Here is a 17,880-nt window from a genome sequence, read left to right on the forward strand (position 1 = left end):
TAGAGTTCTGATGTACTTAAGTATTGTTGAAGTCCTTTTTGGGGCAAGGGCTACAAAAAGCCTAGGAAAGGTCTGTGAAAATTAATGGGCATAACAGTGTTGTTTTGAGTTTGGTGGGGTTTGTTCTCATGATTGATCATACTGCTCAGAATGCTGTGCTGAAAACATGGCAGGTCTTGATTTACCTGTTTGAATTAGAGCTAACACAGAGCTTGTGTTTTTCCCTTTAAATTGTGTGATTATCTTTTAACGTGTCTCAGGAGCTTGGATCAGGCTGCAAATCACTAGAGGATTTTCATTTGCAGTTTTAAGACTTAATTTTATGGCATGTGATCCATGGTGAGACTAGAAGAGTAGTGTCTGAGGCAAGAAACTCTCAAGGATCGTGAATTTAAGTTCTGTGTGTTTTGGAACCTTGATTTGTATTTATATAGGAAACAGTGTGAAGGAATATCTTTACTTACTATAAGAGCATGCTCAGTACTGCCCTTCAGAATGATTTTGTGTCCCTCCTAGGCTTGGTCTATGTGTGTTTTGGTTTGTTTCTTGTGACATAACTTACAACCCCCTTTGTGGTATTAAAATTTCCTGCTAATTATCTTCTCAGATGGTTTTGTGGACAAAATATCCTATCATATTGGGCTGAAGCGCTTTAAAAATATTTAAAACTTCATCTGACTGATTGAAATAGATACAGGGGTGGGTTGTGATGTATAATTTTTAATTTTGCGTTTACAAATAGAGGTGTTACAGCATACCCTTTGTTGTCTGTTATTATGGCTTTTAGTGTGTGTTTGGTAAGTCTACCTGTCATTGTCTAAAACTGTTCTGTGAGCTTTGGTTTTCTTTCTCCAGAGGGAGTGTACCAGGCTGCTTTGCACCAGTGCAACAGCAAGCTATGACAGATGTAGTAGATGCATGTGTTCATACAGCTCAGGGTCTACAAGTTAACTCAACTTGTAAAGCAGTCCTGAGGTGGTATAGACAACTCGACTATGTATGTATTGATATAAAAAAGAAAAATCTTGGAAGTTTTGTGTCCCACCTCACTTTGAAGTTCTTTTTTAGCATTGGTAGTCTGTGGTTTAAAAATGCTAACTTTTCTACCATTGCTTTATTTATTTATTATTTAGGTAAAAAACATTATGTTTTATGAAGGAAAAACATGTAATATCTGAGAAGGATTTAGATTTTTAAAAAGATGAGGACACTCATGGCAGCGACTAATAAGAAGAGGGGAGGTTTCACTACTTTTTGCATTCAGTGGATGTGAACTGTTGTTCAACCTAGCAAGCTTGGATACTGCAGAAGAAGATGCTGCAGTGTTAAGGCTTCCCTTGGGCTGTGAAACCTGATCCATTACTGTCTCTAAGTCTAGTAGTTCTGATGTTGAAACCAGGAAAGTGCACGTGAAATAAATGCTTACAACAGGAGCAGATCCTACTGTGCTAACCTGGTTATCAAAGGTGTGGATGGTGGTTTCACTATGTCACTGTATTTTTGAAAACAATATCACCTGGGGTACTAGCTCATAAGAGCTTTGATTTTGTTTGCAGGCTTCACCAAAATTTTATAACTGTAGAAGTTACTGAAAGACAGGAAATAACCTACAATGTCGTGATTTTATGCTCTTTGGGGGGATGGGAAATAGGAAGGGGGTCGTGGTGTGTGTTAATAACAAACAGAAGGATAGATAAAATTAAGAAAGTTTGGTGTTGTCAAACTGGCATTTTCTTAAACTGACTTGCCTTTTTTTTTTCCCCCACATCTGGGAAAGGTTGAAGATATTTTCTCTGTAAAATGGTATGCATTCAGTAGGAACATGTATTACTCCTGTATTTTCATGGGGCTATGTTAGACTGCTGTTTTAATATTTCTTGTTAATAGTACAGCTGTTAGTTATCAGGTAAAACAAACAAAAAAACCCCTGTTCACAGACTGTAACTCAGAAGTGTCAGTACTAGTTAAGCACATAAATTGCCATTAGATGTCTGTAAATAAATAGTCTTCTGTTCATCCTTCGTAATTGGAAGGAGCAGAAGTTTTCTCTGTGTAAAAATCAGAAAAGTCTGCAAGAATTGCAACCACATCCAGTTTCAAGATAAGAGCCTGTCTTGGTCATGTTTAGAGATTATTAATGGAAAATAAGTATCAGTGGTTTTTAGATAAAACATTGCTAACAACAGTTGTTTAGATTGCAGGTAATGGCAAAATGAACAATTCTGGCTTGTCTTCATTGCTGCCACTGGCAGCGAAGTGATCACTTAAGGCTCTCTGCTGGTTGCTAAATGAAGGTATTTGAAGAATGCAAGTTTAACTTGACCTTTTCCTAGAAGGCAAGTGGAGTCTAGTTTAGTCAAGAGGGACTTGACCAACCTTGATTTCTGTGGCAGTGCTGTTAGGTGTGTGTCTCTTTTGCCTGTATGTGACAGTCTGCCTCGATAAACTTTGTTGTGAAATACAGTGAGTAGAGCCAAGGCCTAAAGGCTCTCCTTGGAAGTTTGATAGGAGCCACTGAGCTGACCAAAGGAGGGTGTTTCTTCAGTGTGGTGGTGCAGGCGTGCTGTTACTTGCATTATGTCTCTCTGCCCATAAGTAATAGCTGGGATGTTCAGTGCATGTCTCTTGCTTAGCTGGCTTCTGCACATATGTTGTTATGGAGTACTATAAATGGAAGGTATGTGATCACAATGGTGAAAAAGTGGAGTTCTGGCCTCTTTAGTAACTGGAGAGCTGAACTGTGCTGTGCCAGTTTTATACTGTGTAAATCACTACAATGAGTGAAATCGCCCTACATTAGAAAAGGCATAGTTTAAGGTTGGTGAGGCCGAGCATAGGTCCTGTGTTCAATAACATTCTGCTTTTCACAAACCAAGTAACTCTGTTAGCAGCTATAGCAGTCGCAGCATAGGCTAAGTCAACATGCCCTGCAAACTTACCCTCCAGAGGTGAAATTTGGCCATGGAGCATGCAGATCTGACTGTGCTCAGTCTTAGGGCAAGCTGGGGCCAGCCTGCTAGAGGTGAGCCTTTTGCTAAGGGAGTTGCATCCTATGGCTTTAGCAGGCTGTGATTAGAAAATATTATTAGGTGTGATTTGCAGAACTGGAATCTAGGGCAATACTGAGGACTTCTTTAATTTTAAAAAAACGGATGTTATGCTAGGGGTTATGGTGATAGTATTGGGCATGGTGACCTTAAGGTCTCTTCCAGCCTTGGTGATTCTATGATTCAGTGCAAAGTGCTGCAGAGCAGGGGTCAAGGCCAGCCTGCCGGTGCCAGCAACAGGCTGCCGCTGCACGGGGAGCGCTGGCGTTCGGGAGTGTCTCCGGTTTGACATTGCCTGGGGCAAGGCTGCGGGAAGCACGTGGCGTAGTTGGCAAGCTCCCAGAGCCGGGCGGCGACGGGGAAGCGTCAGAAACTGAGGCGCGAGCGCTGGAGGGTGCGCTCATACACCCATGACTACCCGCGAAGAAGCGGGTCCGTGCCGGCGGGGCCTCGGCCCTCAGTGCCCGCGTTACTGGGGGCGCGGCCGCAGCCCCGGCCCGCACACACGGACACCGGCCCTGACACCGGCCCTGACACCGGCCCCGCTCCCACTCCCACTCCCTGCCCGGGTGCGGCTCCGCCGCCGCGCGAGGCGCAGGCGCAGGGCGGGAGGGCGTCGGCCGCGGCTGCGCGTGCGCGGCCGTTGTGGGCGCCTCCGCCAATCGCGGCGCGAGTCGTTGCTTGGCGGCCCCGCCCCCGGCCGGGAAGGACAAGGTGACGGCGCGGGGCCCGCGTTCAGCCTCTGCCGCAGCGGCTCCATCTTGCGAGGTGAGTCGGGGCGGCGCGGCGGGCCCGCTCGCTCGCCCGGCACCGCGCTCGCTCCGGGGCGGCGGGGCCGCCTCGTGGGTGCGGGCTTGGGGCCCGGCAGCCGCGCCGTGGCGGGGCTTCCCGGTCCCACGCCGTTCTGCTCTTGTCGCCCGCCTCAGGTCGCCATGTTCTCGTCCATCGCGCCGCTCGCGCGGCACAACCCCTTCTACGCGCCGCACTTCCAGCTGGTCCAGGACGGCGTGAGGAAGCGCCCAGCGGAGCCCGCGGAGGCGCCCGCCGCGCGCCGGAGCTTGGCGGCCGCGTCGGCCGCCGAAGGTGAGAGCGGGACGGAGGGGCCGCGGCAGGGACGAGGCCCGGGGCGGCGGGGCCCGCACGGCCCCCCGGCCCGTGCTTATGCTCACCGGGCTGGCGCAAGGAGAGTGAGCGGCCGGGAGAGGCTGGCGCTGGGCCTAAGCGTCCTCTTGGAGGACGAGGAAGGGCACGGGCGGGGGAGGCGCTGGCAGGCGCTTCCGCCCTCCCTGCGGGGTGTGCCGAGGGGCAAGAGGATCCGGGGTTACCGGCAAAGGACGTGGGAAGGTTCTAGCGCAGACTAATCAGAGACCCCTGCGGAGTCTGTCTTGGAGAGCTCTTTCTCTGTCTCTGTAGGGCCTGCAGTCTCGGTCACTGAGGTTGTAGGTTCGCACTTCATCCCTGGCGAAGAGCAGCTTGTGGATTCAAAAAACCACGTCTCCCGTCCTTTTTTCCTTTTCCTCTTATTTTTTCCCTTGTTTGTTCATATTCCTGCAGATGATTTTTTTGGGGGGGGAGGAGGTCCCCTTCTTTTTTTTAAAATTTTTTTCTCCTTAGGATTTGTAGAATATACACCAGATAACTCTGCTCTTTAAGATACAGTGATGCATTTTAGAGTCAAGTGCTTCCCGTATGTTTCCCGATCACTTTTGTGACTTATAAAGGTCATACCTTGATGATACTTCTCGTATCATGAACTGGGTAAGGTTGGAAGAGCCCACAGTGGGTCATCTGGTCCAGCCTCCCTGATCAGGTGGGGTCATTCTAGAGCACATGGCACAGGATTGCATCCAGATGGTTCTTGAAAATCTCTCACAAGGTGGACTCCACAGTGACTCTGGACAATCTATTCCAGTGTGTGGTCACCTGCACAGTAAAGAAGTTCTTCCTCATATTGAGGTGGAACTTGGTGTGCGTTGGTTTCTGCCTATTGCCTCTTGTCCTATGACTTGGTACCACAGAGAAGAGCCTGGCTCCATCCTCTTGGCATCTTCCTTTCAGATATTTACAGACATTGATAAGGTCCTGTTTCAGTCATTTCTTCTTGATGCTGAACAGGCCCAACTCTCTCAGCCTTTCCTTACAAGAGAGATGCTGCAGTCCCTTAATTATCTTTGTTGCCCTCTGCTGGACCCACTCCAGGAGCTCCGTGTCTGTAGTCCAGAGGAGCTGAGAACTGGACACAGCATTTCAGATGCACCTCACTAGGACTGAGTAGAGGGACAGGATTGCCTCCCTTGACCTGCTGGCAGCGCTCTTCCTGATGCAGCCCAGGATACCATTGGCATTCTTTGGCCCCCAGGGCATGCTTTCGGTCATGGACAGCTTGTTGTCTGCCAGGACCTTCAGGTCCTTCTCTGCAGAGCTGCTTTCCAGCAGGTCAGCCCCCAGCCTGTGCTGGTGCGTGGGGTCATTCCCCCCAGGTGCAGGACCTGCATTTGCCTTTGCTGAACTTCAGATGGTTCTTCTCTGCCCATGTCTCCAACCTGTCGAGGTGCTTCTGAAGGGCTGCACAGTAGCAGAGGTAGATATTAAAATTCTGTTAAACTGTTAACTTAAAAACATTTCTGCTTTTATTTTAATAAAAAAAGTAAGTGGTTTCAGGAAACTACCTCTTCTGAAGTACCATGGTTATTGAAGTATTTCAGAGCACTTTGAGGAACATACATGTAATATGTGAAAGACAAGTCAGTGTTGGATGTTACTTACTAAATTTTTGAGAAATTGCTGCTGGCTTTTAGTGTAGTAATCCTTTTGCTAGCTAACTAAAGCCCTAAATCACTCTTTGGTATGCTAAATATATTCAGTAGGTGCATTTATTTCTTAAAAGCATTATGTGTAATCTTCATCCTGTTTGCAGGCAGTTATGGTCAAAGGTGGCCAGCAGTTTTTAATCTTTGTAGTCTTTTCTGCTGGGTTCATTATTTCACATAGGAGTTGCTTCTCTGGCCTTTGTGTTGGGAGAACAACGTGTTGCGGAAGATATCTGAGCTTTCACAAGGTCACACAAAGTCAATACAAACCACAAGACCTTTTAAAGAGTTCAGCTCAGGGCATCAACTATAACCCAGCTCAGAGGCAAAATGTTCTGTGATCGGCTCTTGGAATTTGTCCTTAACATATCAGATCAGTAGCAGAGATAAGTAGTTATGATATACTGTCCTAACAGTAGGCATATTTTTATGTTGTGTGTTTATATTTGGGGTATTTGTGCTAAGTCACTGCCTGGGTATATTAGAATGACTTTCTTGCCCTCTGTACTACGTGTTCAGAGGTCTCTTCTCAGGTAATGGTTTTTAGGAAATTTGACTCTACGTCTAAAATAGAAAGTCTGAGATGTACCATCACCAACTTAGATACCTCTAAAGAGCTCCAGCCTAACTGATACTGGCTTGCTTTTCTTAATTGCTGTTTTTGAACACTGAGCTGGCAGGTCAGCCTGAATAGCATTGTGATACAGCACATAGCTAAAACTCTACTTTTCTGTGGCTACTACAAAGGTCTGTCTCTGTTAGTTCAGGAGTGTGACTCCTAACAGTAAATTACTGTGAAAAAGGGACTGTGAACAAACACTTCTGGTATCTGGGCAGTATGGTAGTGAAGCGCTGTTGAGCTGCAGGCCAAAGATAGAGCTGGACAGAACTGCCCCATACAGATCTCGAGTCTGTTCTCTGATTACACCTGCAAAGAAAGCCTGGTCTGTGTATGTTTAACCTGTCATTCTGGAGAGTTGTAAACAGACTGCTGCTGTCTGCAAATCTGCCAGCTTAGCCAAGCTATTTTGGAGGTATGTGTAAGTCCCAGACCAGCATATTTGCAGTCTTGAGCAGTATCTCAATTAAAAGTACATTATTCTGACTGTTAACTGATGTCTGGCTTTAGGTTTAGGCTTAATATGCTGTCTGTGATTTGGTATTTGTTATTTTAGAATTAAAAAAAATATATTGTATTGCCTTGGTAATTAATTTTTAAGAGTTAAGTGAGAAATGTGAATTTTAAATGTAATATATCTGGAACATTTGGAGGAAGAAGTGCCCTTAAAATAGCAAAGTTATGGGCTGGATAAGCCTGCTAGTGTTAACTGCTGCTCTATTGATACTCTTAAACATTGTAAATTTTGTTGTAAATTTTTGTTGATGTTCATAAAGGAGTTTATTGAAGAATCAAAAAGAGAGTGAAGAAGCTCTGCATGAGATAGGTTTTTGCTGTCTTTTGGTTTTCATTAGTGACTTATATTATACTGAAGTAACAGCAATGGATGTAATAACAAAAGATTATGCCCTTCAACTCAGGGAAATATTTTCTACATAGTGTATTGTTTCCTGGATGCTTATTAAGTATATTAGTTTTGCTTTTACTTATATATTTAAAATGTTAAGCATAGTTGCTTAGAACTGTGCTGCTACTTTATCCTTATTTTGTACCGTTAAATTTAAACTTGAATGAACAAGCTGTATAGAAATTTGAGATTTTTTATTTGAAAGAAAATAAAATCTGTATAATCTGAAAAATACCTGAAAATACAGCTGCATAAACAAAATTTCAACACTGATTGTGTAGTTCTTTATAAGTCTCTACTTAAATATAGAAGTTACACTATCATAGACTATTTAACCAAAGAAGCTTTGTCTCCTGAGTTCTAGAGAAAATTGTTGGACATTGCAACTTTGAGTCATAATTTCTACTAGCAGCTTCTGGGATTAATTTCTGTGGTTTAAATGTGTTATGGACTAAAAATGCACTTTCTTTCATTGATTGTTTAAAGGAACAAATTGAATTTGGAAGGCTTGGAATCAAATCTTGCCAGTCCGAAAGGTGGTAATTTAAAGCAAGGGAATTATTTCTGTGTATAACAGTGCCTTTATACTCCCATAAACTTAAATGGGAGTATGTTTCACTTTAATACGTCTGAGAAAGTAGCACTCAGTCAATTTTGTTTCTTTTCTGATCTTTGTTACCATTTGTGATTGATCATATATATGTAATTTTTTCCAATTAACTAGAATACAGCTGTGCCTATGGCTCAAACAGATTCTTTATGCTTTGTGGCCTTGGTGGGATTATTAGCTGTGGAACAACACATACGGCACTGGTTCCCCTAGACCTGGTTAAATGCAGAATGCAGGTTTGTTCTGCATGTCAGTATGTGATGACATTGGCAAAGCATGTTTAGTGTGGTATATTTAATCTACTAATGAATTGGAGGCATAAACTATACCCTGGACGTCACAGTCCAACAGTGCATGGAGTTCATATAAAAGCATGGTGTGTCTTTATTTTTTGCTGCAGAATACAGTTGTGAATATGGCTCGCTCAAGTTTTATGCTCTCTGTGGCGTTGGTGGGGTCCTAAGTTGTGGCCTGACACACACTGGTGTTGTCCCCCTGGATTTAGTGAAATGTCGTATGCAGGTTTGTATAAACTTAAATGTTTCTTGATTTATTTTTTTTTTTCTGTATAGCCAGAATATTAACAATTTGCAGTAGGGATGCAGTTTTTTCTGGATGAAAGGAAGTGAGTAAACTTGAATGCTGCTTTATCAAATCTACTGCTGTGAGACTAGCAAAATACCACTTTCGAGAGAAGCAAAGGTATTTAGGATGATCTGGATGAATTATTTTTGATGACATTTAAGGCACATTGAACCCACCTCAGTGTTACTCTTGGCTGGCTGGTTGCTGTCTAGCACTATTTCAGTGCTTCTGGAGTAAGAAAATAGTATCTTTGGTGTTGTGCAGATCTGGATTTTAGCCCGGAGTGACATGCATGTGTAATTTTATCCATTAACACTGTGGATATCAATGCATGGCTTATGGATTGGATATTTTCTAACGATGCTGCTTTGAATAGAGTGGGTAAAACTTGATTGGATGTCAGTAAGGCCATTGGTGTTTGCGGCTGGTTTCCTTGAAGTGCTTCTTGATTGACCTGAAAGGAGTGTCATTGCATCGCCCTAATTTGTGATACCAGCTTTGCATTAAATCATTTAGTGAACAGCCATGGCTAAAAACATACAAATGGATTTACTCAGGCAAATCTACAAGAATGAAGCAAATTAAAGCACACTTTTAAATTTCTGGAAATATAGTAGTTAATGACTTCTTCCCTGTAGCGTAGACTGACAATGATTTACAAAATGGAAATTTTGTAATTATAAAGCTCTTGAAATTAGGAGGGAACTGTGAATTAGTCAGATCTACTGATTACACTAGGACTACTGCATGATGTTCTTTAAAATTGTGTTCTTCTGGATGGCCTTTATTTATCATTGTTTACCAAAGAGGCTTCTTCACACACTTAAGCACCTGAAATTCTGGTCTTAAGCTAGAAATACTATAACACATCAGACATGCTTGGCTTGAGCTTACAAGTCCTGGGTTTCTTACATGGTGGTGGTGGTGGTATTTCCCTCTCCAGCACTTAAGGGGTGTTTGGGGGTGGGGGAAGCAGTTCCATGTGAATTCCAGGTATGATCTTGTAAAACCTGTCAGCGTTTATCTCTTTACAGATCCAGTACAAAGCATGTTACTAATCCTTCCTAAGTTCTCCAGGAAGAAACCTGTTGCCTGCCCTCTCATGTCTTTTTAAGAAGAGGTCACCTTTGCTATGGTTTAACTGAAACCAGGACACCTGTTACATAGCTAATAACGGAACATGGTTCTGACTTGAACATAGCCCCATTTTACAGTGTGCCCGATTATATATCCAGTTTTCTGAAATAATGTCTCTTTTTAAAATTGTGAAATCATTTAAAAATGTTTAGGTGAAGTAGTTCTTAAGTAGGTTGGTGCCAGACTGCAAGACAAAATATCAGTCAATGCAAGTTGGCATGTGTGTCCCATTGCTTTTTCTGAAAGCTTTAATTGGCTTTCAGTTTGATTCTTCCCTTCCTAATGCTCTGAGGAACTGTTGGATGATGCCAAGTATGAAAAGTAAAAGTGTGATGTGACTTTAATACCTGTTTAAGAATTTCTGTTAAATTGTTTCCTTTCATGTGAAACAAAATTATTCAAGTCAGTCTTTTTTTACTTTCTGAAAAGTTAATGAAATATCAAAAGTTTTGTGGGCAGAAAACAGTTTGTATGTAGCCTTTACTGTGAAGTCAAAGTACAAGTGCAGAAGTTCTTGAGTACTCTTTGATCCCCTTTGCTCCATCTGTCTTTGACTATGTGGGGGGATCGAACTGAAAGTGGGAAGAAAACCTTTTCTGATTAGGAATCAGGTGAATCATCAGGTTTGGTTTGTGGCGACAATCGAGTGTATGTAGGTGTGACATGTAGAGTGGATGACATTGCTGACAGGAGCTATCAAATTTTTTAAGAATCTGATCTATACATAATTGCACCAGTATACTTCTGACAGTGTTAGAATAGTGATTTCAGTAAATCCGTTATAGTTGTATTGTTGATCTGGAGAATAAATGTAAAACAAAATTCAGACAATTTGGTGATTCCTTAGTATTAAGGCTGTTAAAATAAGTTGGGGTTTGAGACCAGCAAGTAACCTTAATTTTCATTAGTGTAACTTTGTGGTGAGTACATCATCTCTCCAGGGAATTTTGGGAAGTCAGCTGTCTGAGGAATTTAAAAATTCTAAATTTTAGTTGGGGGTGTAGGAACGGAAATAGTAAGCTATATCAAGTATTTAACTGCCTATTCTGTTTAGGTTGATCCACAAAAATACAAGAGCATCTTCAATGGATTTTCAGTGACAATAAATGAAGAGGGTGTTCGTGGCTTGGCTAAGGGATGGGCTCCAACCTTTATTGGATATTCCATGCAAGGGCTTTGTAAATTTGGTTTCTATGAAGTTTTCAAAATCCTATATGGCAACATGCTGGGAGAGGTAAGCCTTAAATAGTTTTTGTAAGGCTGTACATCTGCAACATAATAGTAATGTGGAGTAATCATAGAAGCATGATTCATTAATAAAAATGTGTGTTCACATTCACTTCAGGAAAATGCCTATTTGTGGCGTACTTCACTGTATTTAGCTGCATCTGCCAGTGCAGAGTTTTTTGCTGACATTGCTCTGGCTCCAATGGAAGCTGCTAAAGTTCGTATTCAGACACAGCCTGGATATGCGAACACTCTGCGTCAGGCTTTACCTAAAATGTTTGGAGAAGAAGGCATCTGGGCGTAAGTATCTCTCAGTTTTAATTTTTATTCAGGTTCTTGATGTTGAGTATTTTTTCTTAAGAACTGTTGCTTTAACTAATTCTGGCTTTAGCTTATAATACTTTTTGGTCTTTGTATTTTAAGATAATAACATACTTCAGGGAATCTGTGTTAAACTGGCTGTTAATTCCACATGCTCCTTAGATCCATCTTTGTGAGTATCTTTGTGCTGAGTTCTGCTGGATAACTTCAGTTTCTAGCAGTTCCAGTCAGAGATATTCAGCAACTTTCTGGTTGTACAGTCAAAGATGCTTGAGTCATTGGCATGTGAGAGTAACATAACTGCATGTTAGCTTTCTGTTCTGATAGAATTGGCTGTAGATATACAGCCCACTTCTCACTATCAGGACTTGGCTGGTATGCAGACATTAGCCTTACTGCACTGGTTGTATCAGTACTGCATTACTGTAGTGCACTGTAATCTGAAAACTGACTACAGAAACTGCTGTGCAGCTGGGGATCAGGAAAAGTCTTAATTTGTGTTGCTATTTTAAGGTAGTACTTGGGCACTAATACAACTTAAATTTCTGTTCAGTAAGTATTGACAGCCTTACAGTATCAGTATTTAGTATTTAGAAGCTTTATTCTTGATAACAATAAGCTAATTTATTTCAAGTTGGAAATATACCTTAAATATTAAAGAAAACGAAACTGAGTCTGTCTGTTCTCTGATTAAGTTTCTATAAAGGTGTTGCTCCACTATGGATGAGACAGATTCCATACACAATGATGAAATTTGCCTGCTTTGAACGTACTGTAGAAGCTCTCTACAAGTATGTCGTTCCCAAGCCACGAAGTGAATGCACAAAAGGAGAACAGCTGGTAGTCACGTTTGTTGCAGGCTATATTGGTAAGGAATCTTTAAGTCCTACACTTCATTAATGGACTACTGCAACTCTAGAGTCCTGTCCCTTCTCAGAATATTAAATAAATGTCACTAGCATGGGAGAAATCAGTTGGAACCTAAATATGTGCAGGGGAAAAAATTGTATTCAGTCTCTTAGTGAAAAATGGGTCTGTAATAGGACAATACTCTTAATTGTTCCTGTATATTACCAATGTTGATGCCCAGGTTTAGAACCTGCAGTTTATTTGAGTGAAAAACTTGCATCTTCGTTAGTGTCGGGAAGGTTGAAAGGTAGGTAAGAGAAATTTGGATGGAACATGGCTTTTCAATATCCAAAGATTCAGAAGGATTATTTTAGCAAAAGAGTTACTGCAGTACGAGAACTGAGGTATTTTCTGTTCACGTCCTGTTATCATAGAATCATAGGATCATTTAGGTTGTAAAAGACCTTTATGATCATTAAGACCAACCATTACTGCAGCACTGCCAACTCCACTAGTGAACCATGTCCTCAAGTGCCCCATCCACACGTGTTTAAAGTACCTCCAGGGATACATCCAGGGATGGTACCTCTAACACTTCCTTTGGCAGCCTGTTCCAGTGTTTGACAACCCTTTTGGTGAAGAATTTGGTCCTACTATCCTATCTAAACATCCCTTGGTACAACCTGAGGCTGTTTCCTCTTGTCCTGTTGCTTGTTACTTGGGAGAGGACATCGACACCCACCTGGTTACAACCTCCTTTCAGGTGATTGTAGAAAGTGATAAGGTCCCTTCTGAGCCGCCTTTTCTTCAGGCTAAATAATCCCAGCTCCCTCAGCTGCTCCTCATGAGTCCTGTAGATCTTCATATGAGTCCTTTTAGGATACCAGAACAAAATGTCTGTGCAGTTCATTAGCAGATGTGATTTCAGCTGGTTGTAGTTAGTGTACACAGTAATGATACAGCTAAAACATCACAGAACTAATGTCAAATTATTCTTTCAGCTGGTGTGTTCTGTGCAATTGTTTCCCATCCTGCTGACTCCGTGGTGTCTGTGTTGAACAAAGAAAAGGGCAGCTCTGCTTCACAGGTTCTTATGAGGCTTGGATTCAAAGGTACATCCTTATTTTCATGTATTTTGGATCAAGTGTTTGTGGTGTTTTAGGGAAGATTTCTATTTTAGCTGTCATTTTATGCTACTCATGCTTCATGTTTTGCTCTGCAGGTGTATGGAAAGGCCTGTTTGCTCGTATCATTATGATTGGTACCCTGACTGCACTACAGTGGTTCATCTACGATTCTGTCAAGGTTTATTTCAGACTTCCTCGCCCACCTCCACCTGAAATGCCAGAATCTCTGAAGAAGAAGCTTGGTCTAACTGAATAGACAACTCATGGACTGACTGCTGGCTGTCCCAGTGATGAGTTTCATGAAACTTTTATATATTTGACTATGTAGAAAACAAACTCTATATGATGTCATTATTGGCTGTGCCCTCATCTCATGTGAGGGCTTAAATTCTACCGCTGTCATTGCCTGAAATAAATGAGAAACAGAGTCATTAGTGTCTGTTTACTACTGCATATGTAAGCTTCATTTCATAGCAGCAAATATGTCAAATACTCTCCCTGCTTTACTCTCTCCCCCAAAAAGAGTTAAAAAAAATTACTCTGTTCTACACATTAGGAATTGGAGAAGTGTTACTCTTCCACTTGTAACAAAACTAGACTTTCACTGTTTCCAGAGAAGTGCCAAAACATGTCCTTGTGGAACTGCAGAAACAAACTGCAGTCTTGTGCACTTTGAGTCCACTGATCATTTGCCTTTAATAAGCTGTTACTGTAGAATAGTTGAACTCCTGAGTGGCTGAGACTGCAGTCTGATAGGGCATCCTGGTCATAATACTGGTGTTCCCCACAGAGATAAAAAGAACCTTATACATCCCAAAGCTGTTTCTGCCTTGGGATGGTCATCCCAACTTAATTAACTTATGCTTACTTGACTAATTTTTGCTTCTCTTGGCTTTGAACCACACCAAAGAACTTGGTCCTTCTGGTTGTCCTGTGGAATTAAATGATAGCTGCTACCTCTTTAACTAAAGAAAAGCTGATGCTCATAAAGATTTTCAAATATATCTGACCACTGAAAGCTTAATTCAGCTTTCCAATAAGATAAAAATGACTTGTCTTTTACTTGAGAGTTGGAAAAACTTGCCAGCTTTTCCTTCCATTTGCTATGGCTGTAGTTTTTTGTTTATTTTTTTCCTGAATTAGTTTAGTGCTGAGTTTTGGTTGAACCATGCACTTCTGCAGGGGAAGGAGTCATACCAATTTTTTTTTTTTTTTTGGACCCTGATGTGAACAAATCTAGATTCCTAGGCATGCAAGAGGAGACAATCATGGAGTCTTTTACTGAAGGATAATAATGCTGCCTTCTGCATTTCTCTTGTTCAGTAACCCACAGTTGATAATCACTTCAACCTCTCCAGTACTACTTTGTTGACATAGTAGAACTGGAGCTGAAATTTCTTTTGTGCAAAACTGTGGATATGCTGTCTTACATCATGTGAGCTGATGATACTGAACTTACCTTGGCACTCACATATATTGTGCTGTTCCTTCTTCTTTACTTGGTTCCTTCAGAGCCAAAAGGACAATTAAGGCAGGTGCTATTGGAATAGCATAAATACACTGACTGCTGCCTCTTGTGGAGTCCTATGTGCCTCCTATTGTCTTGCGTAGTATCAAGCTTCTTTCTCCCTAGGAAAACTCTCCAATTTCCAAGATTTTGGTGATTATGCTGAACAAGAAAACTAGGCCTTATTTTGAATTGTTGCCTTTTGGAATGTGGAATAAAATCTAAAACTTCTCCATTTCACTGTCACCAGGACAGTAATAAAGGCACTCAGAGTGGCTGGTATCTTAACTGCATTACACAGTGAAGTCAAATACCCTACATCTAAACAAAACATTTGGTGTTGAATTACAATTGTTTAATGATAAAAGTATGTAAATCTTGTTTCCCCATAGTGAGTAGGAAGCTTTGAAGTTATTTAATGAGTCATTAAATGCTTCTAAGAGCTTTCCTGGAGAAGAGCCTTTAGTATGACTTGATCTTGTTGCAAGACCATAGATGTTAAATTGTCTTTTGAATTTAACTTGTGTGTGTGATGCAACTTATTAGAAAAAAAACAGTATCACTTTTTTTGACTGAATATCAGTTTCTTTAAAAGCATGTTTTAACTCAGTAGATATTGCTTTGCTGTAAAACATCTCAAGTTCCTTCTAATTCTGGGGAAGCACTTCTGTCAAATTTTAAGGCTGGCAGAGTGAGACAAGCTTAGCTCATGCAGTGAGGTAGCCTGATTGTCAAGCAATCCAATGCTGAGCTAAATTTCACAAGGCTGCTTCTTGTCATTCTATATGTTGAGCAAAGTCGCACAATTTTCCCTAGAATAGGGTCAACATTGCGCAGTTGTTTTGCGTAGTAACAGGAGAATCTTAAGTCCGTTTTCTCATTGCTCAAGGGTAAACCTGAAACTATCCTTTTAAAGATGCTCAGATTTATCAAGGTAGATCTGAGATTACAAGGAGCGGCCATCAGTTCCTCTTCTGTAACTGAGAAAGGGAAAATATGCTTAGTGCTCATTGCAGTGTTGTGTTTCAGTGGAAAATCTAAGAGGGGGAGAGAATTGCCTTGCAGGTGCTGGCTTCATTGATATTCAGCCACAGGCTTGTTCAGATGCTTGTTTAGAAAGGGCTTGACATACAAAATGTTTCTTAAAGGGTCACCTGCTGATATTATTAAATAAGCTTCAGTGGGAAAAATGTAGTATTAATATGCATTTAAAAGGTCAACTTTGTCATTGATAACTGCTTTGTGCATAATGCCTGGTATGTTTTCCGAAGCCTGGGAAGCTGGGGCATGGGAGCAGCAGTGCTTTTGATGGACTTGCTCTTCCATTGCAGGGCAAGTCCTGTATCGAAAAGGAGCACTCCATTTTGAACTTTGATAACTCCAGACCCATCACTGAACCCCAAAGTGCTTTGTAAAACATGGATTATGTATGTGCTGCTTGTGTATATTTTATGAAGGAGAAAACATCCTTTCTTGCTGGTTTTGGAGCTGAGAAGAGCTTTCTGGTTTAAAGCATATAGTTATATAAATTTGGAATAACAACTCTATTCACACACAGTGTTTGTATCAGGTTGTACTACAGATCAAATGTGCTGATACTTGCTGAAATGTTTGTTGCATATCATTTTAAAATGGGCTGTAATAATACAAATAGTTGTAATTACTTTACATTTCTATATAGAAATTATGTAGTTCACAGTGAAAACAATAAACATCCTGCTTTTTTATAGCAAATACGAGTACCTTGGGGAGATGAGCTTAGTAACTACGTGGCTTTGTTATAGAATACGATTTTTGTAACTCCCAAGTGATGAGGAGGAAGATGTTACTAGCAGGAAATTCTTGGCTCAGCAGGTGTTCTCATGTCTAAAAGTAGATTTTAATGTTTTGGGATTACTTTGCTCGTGTAATTTTTCCTTGTTGATTACTTAATGCTGTTGCTGGCTTTTGGGTTGTTTTTCTCCTTGCAGGTTGCTGACAAGAATATTAATTGACCAGTTTTGTACCTACAAACTAAATTAAAAGCAAATATCTCCTGAATGTCACTACAGGTTGGGCTCCATGGGATGATCTGTTTTAAGTACCATAGCTGTAATTTTCATTATTATCTGAATCTTTCGATCACTTGGTAAGATTGGAGAGAGTATCTTTGAGTGACCCTAGAAATGAACTAAGTAAGGGGTTGTAGTTTTCCTGAGCTGATAACTCTTCCCCACCACTGATAGTACTAAAAATAAGGTGAGTTTAGTAGTCTGCTTCAAATTTTTGAAAAATACTTCATTCTCTGCCTCACCTTTTCTACTGTAGGAGGAGCTTTGCCTCTGTCCTTAGAGCAGTGTAATTGCAAAACTACTTTTTTTGGTACAATGGAGGTGTGTGATTGAATGGCAAATGGAGATTTGTAATACCTGTGCAGATTATAGGAGAATTACTGATTGCTCTCCATATATATGAGGACAATATGTGGGTGTGCCAACCTTAGATCGAGATACTTTTAAAATATTTTTTCCAAGTAATGTTTATGACTTAAATTATTTCTCTTCCTTGCAACAGGAAAGGTTTCTGAAAGGATCATAATGCTTTAGACCTGCACTTTCTGGGTGGTCTGCATACATCTAAAGGGAAAGGGGAATTAATGGTCTTGTAACATTTTTTGCATGCTGAACTCACTGTAGAGACCATGCACAAGGCTGTCTTACTCTGCTTTTTCCTGGTAGATGTGTTCTAGAATTTGGAGGTTATTCATTTGGGGGTTGAAAGTGAAATCCACAGTTGTTTATCCTGGCTTATTTTCTGGTTAATATTCCAAGGAGAGAGTGCTCTTTTCATGCAGACAGACCTCTGTTGTGTCAAGACTGCTCTGATTAACTGTGCAGCTGGAGCGTATTTTCCACATCACTTGTGTAGATAGAACTCTGCTGGTTGTCCAGTACTGCCTTTCCAGATTTTTACTGGCTACTGACCACAAATGATGCATTCATAACATTGAAAACAAAATAAATGAAATCTCTGTAGCCCATGATGCTGTTAATCCACTGGTAACTGAACTGCATCATATGGGTCACAGTGAAAGACATGCAGGGTGCATTTCTCACTCCGCTGTATCCGTGTTCCTTTTGTACCCACGTCTGTTG

At 41.3% G+C, this 17,880-nt stretch overlaps 1 protein-coding gene and 1 non-coding gene across 2 annotated transcripts; both read left to right on the forward strand.

The window, feature by feature from the left end:
• Window positions 1-3,689: 3,689 nt before the first annotated feature.
• Window positions 3,690-16,480, forward strand: SLC25A3 (solute carrier family 25 member 3). Its single transcript, XM_050323445.1, has 8 exons — window positions 3,690-3,815; window positions 3,974-4,130; window positions 8,394-8,515; window positions 10,770-10,949; window positions 11,061-11,242; window positions 11,959-12,131; window positions 13,114-13,224; window positions 13,335-16,480. Exons 2-8 carry the CDS (start codon window positions 3,980-3,982, stop codon window positions 13,493-13,495), a joined length of 1,080 nt encoding a protein of 359 aa, XP_050179402.1. The 5' UTR covers window positions 3,690-3,815; window positions 3,974-3,979; the 3' UTR covers window positions 13,496-16,480.
• Window positions 11,412-11,651, forward strand: LOC126645300 (small nucleolar RNA SNORA53). The gene has a single exon (XR_007630114.1). It is a non-coding gene; the product is annotated as a small nucleolar RNA SNORA53 (small nucleolar RNA).
• Window positions 16,481-17,880: the final 1,400 nt, after the last annotated feature.

This window comes from Myiozetetes cayanensis, unplaced genomic scaffold, assembly GCF_022539395.1.
Source record: "Myiozetetes cayanensis isolate MyiCay16 unplaced genomic scaffold, myiCay2020 scf3, whole genome shotgun sequence".
NCBI lineage: Eukaryota > Metazoa > Chordata > Aves > Passeriformes > Tyrannidae > Myiozetetes > Myiozetetes cayanensis.